Genomic DNA, 18,658 nt, shown 5'->3' on the forward strand with positions numbered 1-18,658 from the left:
AACTGGTTGAATCAATGCTTTTTTCAATGCATTTTGTCAACATAATTTGTCAACATATTGTGATATGGAATCTACATGGAAAATACATTGGATTTGAAAAAAGTAATCAACTGTTGTTTTGAGGGTAAACATTCTACCACAGGATTATGTCATCATGCTAACCACATTTCAACATAGACAAAATATGTTCCATTTGTACCTTTAAAATAACGTCACATTTAAAACGTTATATCCACTATTGGGAAAAACAATGGCTGGGCAGCACCTCATACTAGAGAATGTATCTATCTACCGTACAGCTACCATGTGGTCTCCCATCCAGGGTTTTAACCAAGCCCAGCCTTGCTTAGTTATGTTTGTCACTGACTATTACCAATGTGTGATCAGGAGAGTGATTGGTGAGAGGAGCTCTACTTAAAAATGAAATTGTTGCTATCAAAGTCATTCCAAAGTGTAGGTTTAACAGAGCAAATGAACTGTGACCATACTCTATCATTCCTATATCATGATGAGATATCTGTAATTACACATTTAGATAACAACTATACCAAAAATCAGACATTGTTTTTTCATTTGGTTGTGCTTTTAAATAGTTGAAAGCATAGTAATACCACATTCGAAAGTAAACTAACTTTTGGCTGTCTTTTTGAGTGGGTGAAAATAAATTGTAATCTCATTGATCAATGTCTCAACAAAATATTACCCAATTATACACGTTGAAATTACGTGATATGCCCTGTTGGACATGTCTTTAATGTACTTTCTTTCCTATTTTTTTATCGTCTGGGTTGTACTGTGTTTTTGTGTTAGATTGTCCTATGCCCCATTGATCAAACAGTTGAACATGTAATTTGGACATTGAGATTTGTAGCACTTATCTAAATATATGTGAAATTAACAAATTGCAAATAGGAGACTATATCTCAGATAATCATTGTTTTGACAAGTAACCTGCTCATTCAAAGGTGAATAGGTCCTCTGGTTGATGCTATTCTCAGACATGGATGTCTCCGAAAAAGACCCTTTCCCACACTTCTTTAAACTGAAAACCTGTGCATTTTATAAGCTGCATTGCAAAAAGGGGTTCAATTGAGGCATCTTATTCACAAGTTTATTTTCAGAGATTGAGAGAGTCAATGGTAGAACAAAGATCTTGTTTATTTATATGAATGTTATTGCAGATACAACACATATGCAAGCTCAACAGAATAAGATGTCACAATTGATCTCTCTAAGAAACAGACAGTAGACTTGTGAAGTCAAATGGAATAAAACAGCCAGTGGATATGTCACTGGCTCATAGATACATTGTTTGGTACATTCTCTTGTGATTGTTATAGTTATTCTTTTTGCCAGACAGAACTATATGAGCTAGACAAATTATGTCAATACAATCCAATCTACAAAGACAGGCTATCACAGTAAATATCAATACCAACAATAAGAACATATATCAACCCCAATGACAATAAGAAAGTAAAAAGCCTGCCTTCTAACAGTGCTAAACTAGTCTCCTGCACTACAGCATCAAATATTGCAAAATACATCCGGAGAAGAAAACCATTTTGGTCAGTAAAAATGCCCATGCAAAAACAAGATAGAAAAAGAGAAAATACATCGTACCATCACAAAGACACAGAAATGAAACAGGGTGCTTCCAACAGTCTGTAGTCGGTGTTCCCAGATATACAGTATTTTGTCATTGACTCGTGGTTTGACTGGATTCTTGAAACTGTGCTCCATTGGGCCTCCTTTATCAATCATACTCAGATCCTATAATGTCCATGTAGATGACTCCATGCAAACGACAGGTTGTGTTATATTGGTTCCTGAGAGGTTGTATTGCGCAGGAAAGACTGAGTACATGTTTTGAGGTGCCATTACACATTTTCCAAGTTATGTTGCTACCAATACATGGGGATAGAATTGGATTTCTATTCTGCACATGGCTCTGTGTTAGGACGATCACTAGTCTCCACCTTTACAGAAGCAGGAATCGAGTTACATGGAACATTGCTGCTACATTTGACCATCTTTACCATCTGATCATGTAACATAATTAATTAATTCATTCATTAATGAGGATCCCCCACCTGGGGAAAATGGTCATGATTGTGTGTTTGTGTCCTACAGTTTGGCTTTATACAGGTTGATAAACAAGGCCCGGGATATAATCTCTCTTCAATTCCAAATGTAATTCAATTCAAAACTATGATACAATAGGCTGCACTATCTGTGATGAAATAAAAACAAGTGAAGAGTGTGTAATTCCATAAAAACACAATCATTATAAGCCATTTGAAGTCATCTAAAACAAGAAAGGCATGACATTTTCTGTTCCTGTTCTACTCTTTGTTTCTATACATTATATATCATTAGGTACTGTATTTCTTGTTACTGAGTAAAATATAGGATACTTCTCTACTTCCACAGTTACATATAGTATCTCCTCTACTTTGAAGCATCCGTGGACCAGACCTGGGTTCAAATTTGCATGATATAGCCGGGCTTGATTAGGCTTGCCTGGTATAATGGAATTAATACAATTTTTGCAAAACTGCAAACCCTGCCCATCTGGCACTCCAGGCAGGCTAACACAAATGTTAAATGTATTTGAAAGTTATCCAATAGTATTTGAACCCAGGTCTGCCGGTGACTGAGAAGGTAACAGCATGGCTAGCTATCTACTGCTCCTGCTCTGACCGAATGACATGGAACAAGGTGACATTGTAAAGCACCTGGTGACCGTTATTCCATGCGTACAGTGCTCTGTCTTTAGGGTTATAGTCCAGCATGGAGATGTGAGAGTACTTATTCTGGAATGGTATGTCAATGTACTCGTAGGTGGACGAGTTGGTGCTGAAGGCATAATACACCTTGGTCCCACCGGAGTAGCCATTGGTGACATACAGCGTGCCACAGATCATGAAGGCCTCTCCTGCGCTCCTCTTGGGGTGGTTGGTAGTCCAGCTCTTGACGATCTGCAGGGTGTTGGGGTTCAGTTTACTGATGACAATGTTCCCTGCGTTCTGATTGGTGGCGTAAATGGCCCAGAGCCCGCCCTCGTCCACCATGAGGTCGATGTCTGAGTGGCCGCCCCAGGAGTAGTGGTACATGTTGTTGTAGCCAGCGTAGTCCAGCTGGCGTGACTTGCTGATGACGGAGGTCTTGAAGTCAAACTTGATGATGGTGTGGCTCTGGAACTTGTTGAAGTAGATAGAGCCATTGTAGACCACCTGGCCAGTGCCTGACCACGGGTGGGGGAGACGGTGAGATGTAAAGTTGTCGGAATTCATGAAGTCATAGATGGACTTGTACTCCCGCACAAATCGGTTGTTGTGGTAGCCATCCATGTACCACACCTAGAAAGGAATACAAGAGCATTAGAAACTCTATCTCAGGTATAGTATGATATTGAATTTAGCAAGAGATCAGGTAGTACATGGATAGAGTATGTCCACCCCAATGTCAGGGGTATTCCTTAATGAATTTAACAACACAAGTTCGGCAGGACAATGAGTGATATCTTAGTATGTGCAACACATAAAAATTTACAAATAACTTTTATCCAATCCTGTGATTCATGTCTTTCATTCCCTAGAATGACATAGTTTACTGCAATGACAACCAGGACATGTAGCTACCTTCCAGATTAGCCTCAGAATGTGTTGTGGTGCTAACTTCTCTTTTCAGGCCAGTGAGCAAATCCCAGACAGTGAGGCATGAGAACACATTACTAAAGTTGTGATCCATTCTGGTCAATAATCACTGGTTTATATAAAACCTGTTAATACAAACATACAAGCTAACATTTACAGATTATATTTTACAACACTGCAAATCTGTACTGAGTGTCATCTAATTGCATAATTGATAACAACGTTTTTGGTGAGTCTGTGTTAACTGTATAATGAATAGCATAGGCATTGCAGAACCAGACCTACCCTAGTGTCATCTTCAGGAGCCAGGGGGTCAGTCATCCAGGATCCAAACCTTGATCCAGACGTCTTAATGGTAATTGGATCGCTGATCCCTGTCAGCTTCCCACATGCTGCAAGAGCCAAAGACACAATGCAAGATACTGCATTCATCTCTGGACTATCAATGGTGTTAATAGGTTGGAAAACATTGTGTGTGTGTGTGCGTGTGTAGGTCAGTGACCAACTATACCTACTATACTTTTTGTTGAAAATGATAATATCAATTTGACTTGTTTATGTCACGCCCTGACCATAGAGAGCCCTTGGTTCTCTATGGTGTAGCAGGTCAGGGCGTGACTAGGGGGTGTTCTAGTCAATTATATTTCTATGTTTGGGTTTGAGTATGGTTCCCAATTAGAGGCAGCTGATTATTGTTGTCTCTAATTGGGGATCATACTTAACCTCCCTGGGCAAGGTGGGATGCTTAATATTCCAACCGGGTGACGTTGTATTCATTCAAAGACCGAAAGAAAAACATGGAGTCGTCTCGTGGACGCGCATCTCCAGTGTCATTGTTCCCTGCCTGACCACTCACAAAAACTCCTGCTGTTTTTCGCCCAGAGACTGCAGAGACGTCATTCCACTTTCTGGCGCCTTCTGAGAGCCAATGGAAGCCTTAGAAAATGTCACATTAGAGCAGAGATGCTGTATTTTTGATAGAGATGCCACAGAAGGAGAAGAAATTGTCAGACAGGGCATTTCCTGTATGGAATCTTCTCAGGTTTTGGCCTGCCATATGAGTTCTGTTATACTCACAGACACCATTCAAACAGTTTTAGAAACTTTAGAGTGTTTTCTATCCAAATCTACTAATTATATGCATATTCTCGTTTCTGGGCAAGAGTAGTAACCAGTTTAAATCGGGTACGTTTTTTATCCGGCCGTGCAAATACTGCCCCCTAGCCCCAACAGGTTAAGGAGTTCCTGTTCCCACCTGCATTGTGGGATATTGTTTTTGTGTTAGTGTGTTGAGCACTATGACTTCACGTTCATTGCATGTTTGTTGTTTTCTTAGTTTCACTGTATATTAAAGATGTGGAACTCAACTCACGCTGCGCCTTGGTCCGTCCTTTCCAACGAGCGTGACAGAATATCCCACCCACGCAGGACCAAGCAGCGTGTAAATGAGGTAAAGGAGTTTTGGACTTGGGAGGAAATCATGGGAGGACACGAGAGCCTTCCTTGGCGGGAGTCGCCAAGGAGCATAGGGGGACAGCGATGACGCCGGGGACCGCGGCCACAGAAACCCCAAGATTTTTTTTGGGGGGGGGGCACATGGAGCGGTTGGCGGAGCAGCGGGGAGCGCCAGAGCCCGAATGGCAAACTCTGGAGGAGTTCAACGAGGGATACCGGAGAGAGGTTTTGGCGAGGAGTATGCTGCAGCGCAGGTGCGTTGAAGAGCGCCTTCTCAGCCCGGTACCATCTGTGCCGGCTCCACGCACCAGGCCACCAGTGCGCCTCCCCAGCCCGGTACGTCCTGTGCCTGCTCCCTGCACTCGCCCTGAAGAGCCAGAGACCGTCAGAGAGGCGATGGAGAAGTTGGGAGAGAGAGAGATGATGGTTTGGTGTGTTCGGCACCACATTGGCCCTGAAGAGCGTGTTACCAGTCTGGTACAACCTGTGCCGGCTCCACGCACCAGGTCTCCAGTGCGCCTCCCCTGTCCGGTACGTCCTGTGCCAGCTCCCCGCACTCGCCCTGAAGTGCGTGTCACCAGTCCGGTGCCACCTGGGCCGGCTCCACGCACCAGGCCTCCAGTGCGCCTCCCCAGTCCAGTACGTCCTGTGCCAGCTCCCCGCACTCGCCCTGAAGTGCGTGTCACCAGTCCGGTGCCACCTGTGCCGGCTCCACGCACTAGGCCTCCAGTGCGCATTCACAGTCCAGAGCTTCCGGCGACGGTTCACAGTCCAGAGCTTCCGGCGACGGTTCACAGTCCAGAGCTTCTGGCGACGGTTCACAGTCCAGAGCTTCAGGCGACGGTTCACAGTCCGGAAACCCCGGCAACGGTCCACAGTCCGGAACCTCCAACGACAGTCAACAGTCCGGAACCTCCAGCGATGGTCAACAGTCCATAACCTCCAGTGACGGTCAACAGTCCGGAACCTCCAGCGACGGTCAACAGTCCGGAACCTCCAGCGACGGCAAACGGTCCGGAACCTCCAGCGAAGGTCAACGGTCCGGAACCTCCAGCGATGGTCAACGGTCCGGAACCTCCAGTGACGGTCAACGGTCCGGAACCTCCAGCGATGGTCAACGGTTCGGAGCCTTCTGTGACGGTCATCGGTCCGGAACCTTCGGTGATGGTCATTGGTCCGGAGCTTTCGGTGACGGTCAACGGTCCGGAGCTTCCAGGGACGGTCAACTGTCCGGAGCTTCCAGGGACGGTCAATGGCCCGGAGCTTCTAGTGACGGTCAACGGTCCGGAGTCCAAGCACAGTGTCCAGTCCCGCTCCATGGCAGGAGCCTTCCTCTGCGTCGGTGCCCAGTCCAGGCACGGCATCCAGTCCAGCTCCAAGGCCGGAGCCTTCCTCTGCGCCGATGCCCAGTCCAGGCATGGTGTCCAGTCCCGCTCCTTGGCAGGAGCCTTCTACTGCACCGGTGCCCAGTCCAGGCACGGCGTCCAGTCCTGCTCCATGCCGGAGACTTCTTCTGCGCCGGTGCCCAGTCCAGGCACGGCGTCCAGTCCAGCTCCAGGGCAGGAGCCTTCCTCTGCGCCGGTGGCTGGTCCAGGCACAGTGTCCGGTCCTGCTCCATGGCGGGAGCCTTCCTCTGCGCCGATGCCCAGTCCAGGCACGGCGTACAGTCCCGCTCCGAGGCCGGAGCCTTCCTCTGTGCCGGTGCCCAGTCCAGGCATGGCGGCCAACCCAGCTCCATGGCCAGAGCCCTCCTTTGCGCCGGTGCCCAGTCCAGGCACGGCTTCCAGTCCCGCTCCAAGGCCGGAGCCTTGCTCTGCGCCGGTGCCCAGTCCAGGCACGGCGTCCAACCCAGCTCCATGGCCAGAGCCCTCCTTTGTGCTGGTGCCCAGTCCAGGCACGGCTTCCAGTCCCGCTCCAAGGCCGGAGCCTTCCTCTGCGCCGATGCCCAGTCCAGGCACGGTGTTCAGCCCGGTGCGATGGCCGGATCCGGGGTCTGAGCGGGGGCTACGACCTGCACCGGAGCCGCCACCGACACTAATCACGCCCCCTACCCTCCCCATTTGTTTTCAGGTTTTGCGGCCGGAGACCGCACCTTTGGGGGGGTACTGTCACGCCCTGACCATAGAGAGCCCTTGGTTCTCTATGGTGTAGCAGGTCAGGGCGTGACTAGGGGGTGTTCTAGTCAATTATATTTCTATGTTTGGGTTTGAGTATGGTTCCCAATTAGAGGCAGCTGATTATCATTGTCTCTAATTGGGGATCATACTTAAGGAGTTCCTGTACCCACCTGCATTGTGGGATATTGTTTTTGTGTTGAGCACTACGAGCACTACGACTTCACGTTCGTTGCATGTTTGTTGTTTTCTTAGTTTCACTGTATTAAAGATGTGGAACTCATCTTTCCGACGAGCGTGACAGTTTATCCAGCTTTAGTATTACAATCTATTGATCAGTTTGGTGATTTCTTCAGGTTTTGACAATACTGTTTAAGCTGGAGGTTTTCTAGAAAGAACTGTGTAGATACTGTATAAATGTATGTACCAGAATCTAGATCTCCTGCTTTAGCCACCGATTTCTCTGCCTCAGAATGATGTATTCGGACAGAAAGGTCCGTTTTCATTATTCATAAGTAATGTTATCATTTATCAATGACATTGAAAGGATACTGTTGTACAGAGACCACACAACCACAAGGTGTGAGCCAAAGATGAGAAATGGGCAATTCCAAGGAGTGATGCCCAACCTTTTGGCTTGTAGTCTCTTTGTACATCCTTTCAATGTCATAGATAAATGATAACATTACTTATGAATAATGAAAACGGACTTTTCAGTTTTTACAAAAACCACACACTCAATTGCTCCCCTCTTCAAATGCTATATTAAGAACAGGAACAGTCAGTGCAATATTAAAGTTTGAGTCAATTCACACAATTCCTCCCCCTAACTTCATGTCCAGAAATAAATGTTGGGGGTTACACAAATATCTGCCCCCATTTTCCCAAGATAACAAACTAGCATATAACGTTCTGAGATACATATGTTTCTTAGAGCTTGGTGAGAACGTGGTTGTCCTATGGTTATTTTGCATACAACCTTCCCACAATTTTCAGGTAACGGTGCAGGATAGTTGCTTGGCTTTGGTACATTCTCAGCACATTTAAGGAACTTGACAAAAAAACTAACATTTTCTTGGTATTTCATTACTTTAACAGAACGTTTCCTAAAAGTTAAAATATGGTTACATTTCATTAAAATGTTGGTCATGTTCTGGGAACGTTCTCTAACTGGTTTGACATTGGGAATATTCTCAAATAGTTCAGAGAACGATAAGAAATAACGTTCTTCTGTGGAAATGTCTGTACTGCAGCATTACGTTTCCTACAGAGTTGCATTCAACAAGGGAAATAGTTTGTGAATTGTGGCTAATGTTAGCTAACATATTCGACTTGTTTTGTATTAGCCACGACTGTTCGCTAACGTAAGCTAACAGTCTGAGAAGGTAGAGTGCGGCGAACTTAAGTGTCTGTTTCGGGTCTAAACTGCCACTAAAAATAATCAAGTGGCCATGTAGACTTTCTACTACAGTTGAAGTCGGAAGTTTACATACACTTAGGTTGGAGTCATTAAAACTCGTTTTTCAACCACTTCACAAATTTCTTGTTAACAAACTATAGTTTTGCCAAGTCGGTTAGGACATCTACTTCGTGCATGACACAAGTAATTTTTCCAACAATTGTTTACAGACAGATTATTTCACTTATAATTCACTGTATCACAATTCCAGATGGTCAGAAGTTTACATCTTGGAAAATTCCAGAAAATTATGTTATGGCTTCAGAAGCTTCTGATATGCTAATTGACATCGTGTGAGTCAATTGGAGGTGTACCTGTGGATGTATTTCAAAGCCTACCTTCAAACTCAGTGCCTCTTTGCTTGACATCATGGGAAAATCAAAAGAAATCAGCCAAGACCTCAGAAAAAAAATGGTAGACCTCCACAAGTCTGGTTCATCCTTGGGAGCAATTTCCAAAAACCTGAAGGTACCACGTTCATCTGCACAAACAATAGTACGCAAGTATAAACACCATGGGACCACGCAGCCATCACGCTACTCAGGAAGGAGATGCGTTCTGTCTCCTAGAGACGAACGTACTTTGGTGCGAAAAGTGCAAATCAATCCCAGAACAACAGCAAAGGACCTTGTGAAGATGCTGGCGGAAACAGGTACAAAAGTATCTATATCCACAGTAAAACGAGTCCCATATCGACATAACCTGAAAGGCCGCTCAGCAACGAAGAAGCCAGTGCTCCAAAACCCCCATGAAATAGCCAGACTACGGCTTGCAACTGCACATGGGGACAAAGATCGTACTTTTTGGAGAAATGTCCTCTGGTCTGATGAAACAAAAATAGAACTGTTTGGCCATAATGAACATCGTTATGTTTGCAGGAAAAAGGAGGAGGCTTGCAAGCTGAAGAACACCATCCCAACCGTGAAGCACGGGGGTGGCAGCATCATGTTGTGGGGGTGCTTTGCTGCAGGAGGGACTGGTGCACTTCACAAAATAGATGACTTCATGAGGATGAAAAATGTGGTGTATATATTGAAGCAACATCTCAAGACATCAATCAGGAAGTTAAAGCTTGGTCGCAAATGGGTCTTCCAAATAGACAATGACCCCAAGCATACTTCCAAAGTTGTGGCAAAATGGCTTAAGGACAACAAAGTCAAGGTATTGGAGTGGCCATCACAAAGCCCTGACCTCAATCCTATAGAAAATTTGTGGGCAGAACTGAAAAAGTGCTTGTTTTCTTTGAAATGGGTTCTGTTTGAATAGACTAAAATGAACAGCTTAGTATTCGTTAAAAAAAACATCCTCACTCCATCACGGTGGTGCAGTGGACTAATTCCATGGATTCACAACAGAAGATTATATGTTCAAATCTCACTGATGCTGTGTTACAATAAAAAATAAAGGTGTTTGCATGATTAATGCCTAAGGAAATGCATTTCCATCTGTGCTCAGAGTTTAAAAAAAAGTTAACTCAAAATAAGCTAGTAGTGTTATTAAAAGTCTTATTGATACATTCAGTGAAAGTTAAGGAAGTAATTCAAAAACCTCAAAATAACCTATTATTACCGTTCTCAAAGTGTTAATAAAACTTTCAGGAAACAAGAGTAAATTTCCACTTCTGTTCTCAGAACATTTAAAAAAACATGAAATTTTACTAGTCAGGAAACAGTCATTCTTTCCCACAACCAATGTGAAACCAAAAGCAGTTGTTCCCACAACTTCGAAGGAACCAAATGTGCTAGCTGGGTAGTGTATGCTGTCTACCATAGCTATAGTACTTGGAGAGTTATTGCTGAGCGCTTGAAACAAAAATGGATAATCCTCTGAAATTGAAGTGAGCCCTTCTTTAATCTCTAAGAAGTTGCCAGCACATTGGCTCTACTCCCTGCCTACAGCGTCATCCCTAGAGCTACAGTCAGCATCCTAACAGTCAAAGCACAGTGGCACAAAGGAAAACGACTTCAATGCCTCATTCCTTACAATTGGATTTCTTCTACCTATTTCCTCCTATTTTATTTTGAATCATGTATTTTGCACCATTCATCGATTTGTTCAGCCTTTCACTTACTGTTAGCCTGTCACGACATCAATCGAATAAATATGGTGACAGATAGGATACTGTATATGCTGGGAGAGCCCTTGGTTTAGACACACATCATGCCATCTACTTTGCCCTTGTATACAATCCTGTGGACAACCCATGCAACAAAGAGACTACTGAGAGAAATAATCTGTCAGTTGTTACATCCTGGTACTATTTTTAGATGACTGTCGCTACAATGGTGTGAAGCTTTTGGCCAAGAAGTGGACATAAGCTCACAGCTCATTTCTGGCACACATAACATGACGTGCTAGGGATGTAGTTTCGGTTTAATAGGATTACATTAGCAAAACTTAATCCAAATCACCATCTAACAACTCTAAATCCTAACATGTTTAAATAGCATCTAACCTGACATATGAGAACTGTTTGTCTTTTTTCATCAGCAATATTATTATGCATTGATGTGTAGTCAAGGCACGTGATTGCCTAACATCAGAGAATGACTGAGTATGTTAAAGCTATAATGTAGAGCATGTACCATAGGTGCGGTGGATAGACAGAGATCTGTTGGTGTGAGAAGAATGACTACTATAAATCTGATTGGCCCGTTGCACAAGGAAGCAAAGAGGGTGTTTCGGTGTTCTCTGAGCCTACCTAATTTTTGCATGCATGCACGAAGCCTCTCTTCAAGATTTGACACTCTGTTTTGTAGCTCCTCGTAGTCATAGGCGCCGATCTCCTCCTGGAGTTCGTTTAGCACAGACGTCAGATTCTGGAGCTCCTCTTTAAACCGCAATACCAATTTTGCATCAGCTTTGTACTCCTCCAACACTGGTATCAATGGCCTAAGTTCCTCCATTTTCGCTTTTATTGCCTGAAAGGTTAAAATAGGCTTGGTTCAGTGTTATGCGAGCAAATGGGTGTTCCACACCTGTCTTGCCCTACTCTGGCTGTCTCCCTATGGTGAGTTCAGAGTGGACCTAACACATTCAACAGTATCATGAACGGATGTGACATCATCACAAACATAAGCAGCATGAAACAAGTCCTCGGTACACCAAAAACAATTGGGAAAATATTTTATTTTCACCTTTTAAAATGCAACATCTTAGGGTTACATGCTTTTGTGTCACATACAACAATGTTTCTGTATTTTTTTGTGATAACCAGTTATGCATTGACAAAACTAAACAGGATATGGAATTGAATAAAACAAAAGTAATATTAATTTAAAAAAAACTGAACTAAATCTATTGATGGAATGCATTGACAGTAACATGCAGAAATGCAAAGAGTAGTGCAGGTCTGAGGGTGAAAAGGGTGCTAGTTTTCAAATAAACTGCATGGTGCAAATAGTCAGTGGTCAAGTTCAGGGATAGAACACTGGAATAGAACTGCCTCTTCAGTCTCTGCAGCTTTGATATAATTTCCTAAAGTTAGCCCTGCAAGCAAGAAAATGAGATACTGTTGAGTGTTGAATAATCTAACTCACTAGCCTAATATACACACACAAAACGTGCAAGGGTCATCACTCCCAGGGTTGCTCATGACAGACACATAGCATAAACATAGCATTGGTGAGGATAGGTGGGGAACACACACAAACATACACACACTAACAAACATAAACGTCATCAAAATAGTTGATGACGTTAAATTTTAATTCCAGAGACAAGCATTTAGGTGTACGGGTTTCATACACAGCAGGGGCTGTATGTATCATGCTTCTCAGAGTAGTAGTGCTGATCTAGGATGTGAATGAATACTATTATATGGACAGTAAGGACCTGATCGTAGCTCAGCACTCCTACTCTGAGAGGCTTGATAAATATGGACCCAGAACTCCACTTACAGCACATCTTTGTACAATGTTGTCTATGTAAGATTAGGGTTCCAAAATTCCAGGAACATTAAATAAATTCCCTGGTTTTCCCGGAATCGGGAGGGAATAAGCAGGAAATCCGGAATCCTCCAACCAGGATTTCAGGAAAAACAGGAAATGTATTGAAAGTTCCCGGAATTTAGCAACCCTAAGAGAAATGTTGACATACCTTGTATTGCCTGGCAATGTTCTGCTTGTGGTTCTCCTCCACCTGTTTAAACTTGGTCTCCAGACCTTTCAGCTGGACCTCCATCCTCTCCACGTACTGCAGGTCTCTCTGGGTCCGCTGGTCTAGCACCTGGATAGACTGGGTCATGTTCTGGACCTAACACAGGGGAAAATAGAAAAACATGTCTCTTAAAGCTCTAAATATACCTAAATACAGCCCTAAACACTTGTGTATTCGGGTCTTCCCAGGCTTATTATTTAATTCCATTTTTGGAATGAAAATAAACAAATTATACACCCAATAAACGCAAAGATATAGACTTTAGCCATCAATGCTCCTTTAACAATGTTGGTGTATGACACATTTTCTTGTAGATATGGTGTGGATAACTGACTGCAAAATCTGACACTGTATAACTCTGACGTGTCTAGACAGAGAATACAGCATTTCAGGTGCTCAAGAGCAACTAACTGTTATGTGTACTTAAAGATCAAGCCGAATCAGAAAGACATCCATTTCTGACCCCAAATGACCCACAGCAGTGATAGAGATTGAGAGTATGCCATACATGGACTGCTGGTTGTTCCACATCAAGGTGCCAAAGTTGCACAACATCTGGCCTCCAAAAAAATCTACTGTATAAGACTGAATGTCAGATCATATCAAATGATGATGACAGAAAATCAATATTGGCAATACAGGGTGAACTGAACTGCTATTGTCAAGAAGCCATACAAGTAACTCTTGTCCTCTGGCCAGAGGCTGCTGCTGCTGAGAAGATGATGTAGAGAAATGAGAGAGGGAGAGTGGGAGATATGGTTGTCATGGTGCAACTGGTGAATGGTGCTTGTTCTAGTGGAGGTCTGGTAGTGGGGGGTTATGGGTACTGTAGTACATCATGCTACATGGGGGGGGGTTACTTTTTCTAGCAGCTGTCGGAGCTGTTTGGTCCTGGCGTCCCGCGAGCACATGGACTGTTGAGGTGCCACCACAGTGCAGACACAGCGGCCCTCCGTGTCCTGGGCTGAGCTGTACACCTGCCATGACTCCTCAGGGTTGGCTGGGAGCACCTAGGATGGACAGACAGGGTGAGAGAGAGAGAGAGAGAGAGAGAGAGAGAGAGAGAGAGAGAGAGAGAGAGAGAGAGAGAGAGAGAGGGAAAGACAGACAGACCGGGAGAGAGACAGGACAGGGTGAGAGAGGGAAATACAGATAGGGAGAGAGAGAGATAGACAGGGAGAGATAGGGACAGACAGACAGACAGACAGACAGACAGACAGACAGACAGACAGACAGACAGACAGACAGACAGACAGACAGACAGACAGACAGACAGACAGACAGACAGACAGACAGACAGTGAGAGAGATAGACAGACAGGGAGAGAGAGGGAAAGACAGATAGGGAAGGAGAGACAGACAGCCAGACAGGGAGATAGACAGACAGTGAGAGAGATAGACAGACAGTGAGAGAGATAGACAGACAGGGAGAGAGAGGGAAAGACAGATAGGGAAGGAGACAGACAGCCAGACAGGGAGATAGACAGACAGTGAGATAGATAGACAGACAGGGAGAGAGAGGGAAAGACAGATAGGGAAGGAGAGACAGACAGCCAGACAGGGAGATAGACAGACAGTGAGAGAGATAGACAGACAGGGAGATAGACAGACAGTGAGAGAGGGGGAGAGACAGATGAATGAAAAAAGGTTATTCATATAGAGATGTGATGTGACAGCATTAACGTGTTTACACCATACTGTGCTGGTTCAGACATTTCTCTTTCACATTGTCCTCTCCAGCACGGTTCCAGCAGCAGTGGAGGGTGCGTAACCAAGCCAGTACAGTTCAGCTTGCTTTGGCTTGGCAGGGCACGACTCACCGTAGTGTGTAGGGTTTAACATAGACTACATTACTACTCTTATCTAAAACATATTAGTTTACTCCAAAATTATGTCATTACATTTTTTGAGGTTTGGACAAAAAGCATGATCTCTGCCAAGAAATGTGTACCAGTTTGATGCAGAATATTTTCACCACAGGGATTTACATAACCTTTTTCTTAGATGATGACATATGGTTACATAAAATGCCATCTGTAGTGATGAACCTTGCCGTATGCTCCCGCCTAATCTCTGACCATCAACATGACTATCCATATTCTAAAGACAATGGGGCTGACAAAAGGAGTTGACATCAAATTGAGGGAAACAACTTTGTAAATCTACTGAAATAGCTTTGCTGGATTGTGATGATATTAAGTCATAATCTAGTATTTCTAAATACTTAATGTAGTTTACAGGAATGTAATCTGTGCCATTTATGTCAAGGAAACCTTACATGTTCAACCCTCCAATAAAGTAATGGCGTAAAGTCATTCAATATATATATACATATGCCATTTCGCATTTTTATCCAAAGCGACTTAAAGTCCATGCGCGCATACATTTTATGTACGGGTGGTACGGGGTATCGAACACACTATCCTGGCGGTGCAAGCGCTATGCTCTGCAAAGTGAACTACAGAGGACCAAGCCTATTTAGCACTAAGCCTTCAGAGGAAAAATTCGATACAGAGGATTGGATTGGTTACAACTTTACTACTACATGGTTGAACCCAGAGCCATAAATAGACATATGAACAGAAATATGGCTCTAGATTAACCCTGACAAGTAGTGACATGCAGTGTATTATGCTAAAATCCATTGTCTACAATGTGACTACATTATCTGTTAGTGTTCTTATATAATGTAGCATTATTCTGCTCTTTTTATTCAATTACATTAGTCACAGACAATCTCAGAACTGTTATAATTGTCCATCTTTGCCACACTTATTCTCCAACATATATCAGTTAAACCATTTAGCAAAGAATGTGTGAAAGTTGTTGAAACCTGCACTATGGCTAACAAGAATAGTAAGGTAACGGTTTGCCGTTTTTTCAGCTAACGTTATATGTTTATTGATAGGCCTACTCGTTTTGGCTATAGTCATTACAGTCCTTTTTTTTTGATGCAGAAGCAACACCTGTTTTTTTCTTTCAATTTCCAACCACTACTAAATAACTATTGTAATCTACCCTCTGCAGTACATGGTTCTAATTGTTCCTGTATCTGCTGTCACTCACGCCGGTGCTCCGGTCCGCTGTCCCTCCTGATGCTACCGAGAGCTTGTTGGTGTTAAGTCCCACCAAGGACGGTAACGTCTGCGACATCCAGTTAGTAATCATAGCCATCGTGCTCAACACCACTCCAATCTTCAGTAAAGGCACCGACATATCTGCGCTCTTGTCGTATTACCAAAAATGTCCTTGTCCACATTCCAGTGAAGAACTAACTAGACAATTCATATAGCCAATCATTGGATGCAACGGCGGGACAGCAACAGCGGTGCGTTTAGGTTTGAACATCTTTGGCTGACAGGTGGTTTCTGCTCTCTTCAAAAGCCACCTTGATGATGGCTCAATGCAGTTGTTGGAAAATGTGAAGTGGTTCTCCCGCAATCGCTTTCGAGTTTAGAAGATGACAGGGTTTCAGTCGCCTCTCCCATTCGCTGAATTCCCCCGCCCACCGCGCACGGATAAAACAACCTTCCGTTGAAATGAAGTTCATGGCGCCACGCTTTGGCGCTTGCCACAGCGGAACAGGACTATGTACCTTGCCACCAAGTACAAGAACATGCCATGACAGGAAAACAATATCTAAATAGCATAACTTCAGACATTAAAGTCAATTGTGTGATATATTCAATTTAAGTATGAAACCCTGCAAACGCAATGGAGACAAAACGAACCTAAACGACATTTTCAGACTGGATAGCGTAATTGTGTAGGTTGGCTACTTTAATAACGGTGGCTTGATGACTCTATGCGGACAAGAACTGGAATAATCCAATCACATTGAAACCATCAGCCACAATTTTTGACGAGTGCCATAGAAAGAAGGTCCGTGGCGCAATAATGGGATATTCAGCATCTGTACTGAAATGCAGTTAATGCACTGTCCTTGGCCTGTTTTAACCAACCAGGTCCAGGGATATCGAGGGACATTCCGCCACCTTGTCGTTACGAACGGTATTGCACGTCACTTTGTCAGGTACTTTAGCCTAGTATTGCGTTTTAAAAAAAAAACAAGATAAGCTTTAAAAACGATATATTTCTGTTTATTTTTGTCTTTCATGAGTTACAGACATTTGTATTGCATCATCTCTTGTTTTGTTGCTTCTTTTTGTCTTTCTGTTTAAAAAATATAATATATTTCTTCCACATTTAATAAGCTATATATATTTATTTTCTTTGTTTGTTGTTGGTTATATTGCGCTAGTTGTTTGGGATCAAAAAGAAGGTGTTAACATACAATACATTACATCACATTTACTGTTCATAATACTAACTAGACAATTGATTATAAGGAATTCAAAAGTCAATAATCTTCCTGGTATTGCCATAGCCTGCCATACCAGCATCATGAATGCGATAAGAATGATTAGTTGAATGAATCCGACATTTGGTGCCATTTCATTCAACTAATCACGAGCTTGATGATTAGTTGATTAAGTATGCGATCAAGTATCTTAGTGCTAGTCTAGAACAAAAGCTTGAACCCTTGTTGTCCAGGAAAGTTTGACAGGTTATATTGTGGCAGCCAGGAGGAGGCGCTGTGGCACTGTGAGTGCAATGCATATCTGACTAGAGAAACAATTCCTTAGAAAGATGGAGACAAGAAGAACATGTTCATGGAGACCATTACAAATTAATACGAGTTATTGATCATAGCAAAAGTCAAATATTTTGTAATTGTTTAGAATTTTAGAGCAATAACAGCAGTCTATTATTATTGTGTTGAAATAGTTTTGTTTTCATATTTCTGTCTGTAGTGCTAGTATAACCAGAAGAGTCTATTCGTGTTAGGCTACAATCTGGGGTGGAATCTGGTTAATGCATTGCTTTAATAAGATTTCTAATTAAGCCTTTTATCTGACATATTTCTTATATTCGGACTATCAAATCACATTACAATTGTCTAGATGCAGGATGTCAGTGTGAAATTTCTCGCGTATTTCAATGTAGACATTATAAAGTAGATTACCCTATCGCTCACATAGCTTAATTGGAGTGAATTTGGAATTAGTTCGATGCATTGAATGTGAAACGCCAATTGAAACATTTCAGTATAGCCTACCCTACCTCACTGATTAAATAAATAGATGATTTGGATTTTGTCCAATTTTTGTTATAGATACAATAGATAGTTTGTCTACAGAAATGCCTCTGAACGCACATTAGCGCTTATCAATTTTACGAGGATGATGGAATCCCTTTATCTTTCATCATAATCTATTTTAATCTCTTAATCTCAAGGCCTACAACGTTGTTAAATAGGTAATTTGTAGGATAATTTGCTAAGCATGGTTTGGGTATCTTAAATGGGGAGTAAAATGGCGTTTATAAACCTACTTGGGTGAGTTCCGTGCCCATCAAGACAAGGAGGGTGAGACTCAGGAGCTTGTTAGTAGGCTGCATCGCTTGCCTCCGATAGCACTAGATCCAGTGCTTTCACATGCAGATTGTCTTTTTCCACTGTAATGTCTTCTTCCTCTTTTACACGTCGTCTTGCAATCTTCGTTGCAGCGCTAAACACAAAATTAAAGGTAAAGAACAAATCTAGTGTGAGGAGCAGTCACTGCATGATGTTCAATTCATCTCAGTGCGTTGTGCAGAAGATCCCTTTCCTTCTGTCTTCCTTCTGTCAGCCACCTCGCATGAGAAGCATGGAACGAAAAAACAATCGCAAAAGTTGGCTCCGCAAAACAAGGACAGGGGTGTGTGTGAGAATGCGGGAGGGAGCTGGCTGTGGTGCTGAAACCGGATGTGACA

The 18,658-nt window shown here is 43.1% G+C and overlaps 1 protein-coding gene across 3 annotated transcripts; it reads right to left on the reverse strand.

The window, feature by feature from the left end:
- Positions 1 to 1,971: 1,971 nt before the first annotated feature.
- On the reverse strand, positions 1,972 to 18,600 carry LOC106585777 (noelin). 3 transcript variants are annotated; one of them, XM_014172384.3, is made up of 6 exons: positions 18,239 to 18,600; positions 13,706 to 13,855; positions 12,786 to 12,941; positions 11,389 to 11,608; positions 3,945 to 4,051; positions 1,972 to 3,362 (listed from the first exon to the last, which is right to left on the reverse strand). In XM_014172384.3, the coding sequence occupies exons 1-6, from the start codon at positions 18,302 to 18,304 to the stop codon at positions 2,685 to 2,687; spliced, it is 1,377 nt and encodes a 458-aa protein (XP_014027859.1). In that variant the 5' UTR covers positions 18,305 to 18,600; the 3' UTR covers positions 1,972 to 2,684. The 3 variants fall into 3 exon arrangements, with proteins under 3 accessions (XP_014027859.1, XP_014027858.1, XP_014027860.1); XM_014172383.3 differs by lacking the exon at positions 18,239 to 18,600 and adding an exon at positions 15,911 to 16,152; XM_014172385.3 differs by lacking the exons at positions 1,972 to 3,362; positions 3,945 to 4,051; positions 11,389 to 11,608 and adding an exon at positions 11,797 to 12,176.
- Between the last annotated feature and the right edge of the window lie 58 nt (positions 18,601 to 18,658).

This window comes from Salmo salar, chromosome 24, assembly GCF_965601325.2.
Source record: "Salmo salar chromosome 24, fSalSal1, whole genome shotgun sequence".
Classification (NCBI taxonomy): domain Eukaryota; kingdom Metazoa; phylum Chordata; class Actinopteri; order Salmoniformes; family Salmonidae; genus Salmo; species Salmo salar.

What these genes read in the sequence shown, in the direction of transcription:
- LOC106585777 (XM_014172383.3), bottom strand. Translation starts at nt 16,060, where the DNA reads ATGTCGGTGCCTTTACTGAAGATTGGAGTGGTGTTGAGCACGATGGCT. An exon ending in TCCGACAGCTGCTAGAAAAA is followed by an intron (nt 12,942 to 13,705) that starts GTAACCCCCCCC and finishes CCCCTGTGTTAG; the next exon opens with GTCCAGAACATGACCCAGTC. An exon ending in TGCATGCATGCAAAAATTAG is followed by an intron (nt 4,052 to 11,388) that starts GTAGGCTCAGAG and finishes TGGCTCTTGCAG; the next exon opens with CATGTGGGAAGCTGACAGGG.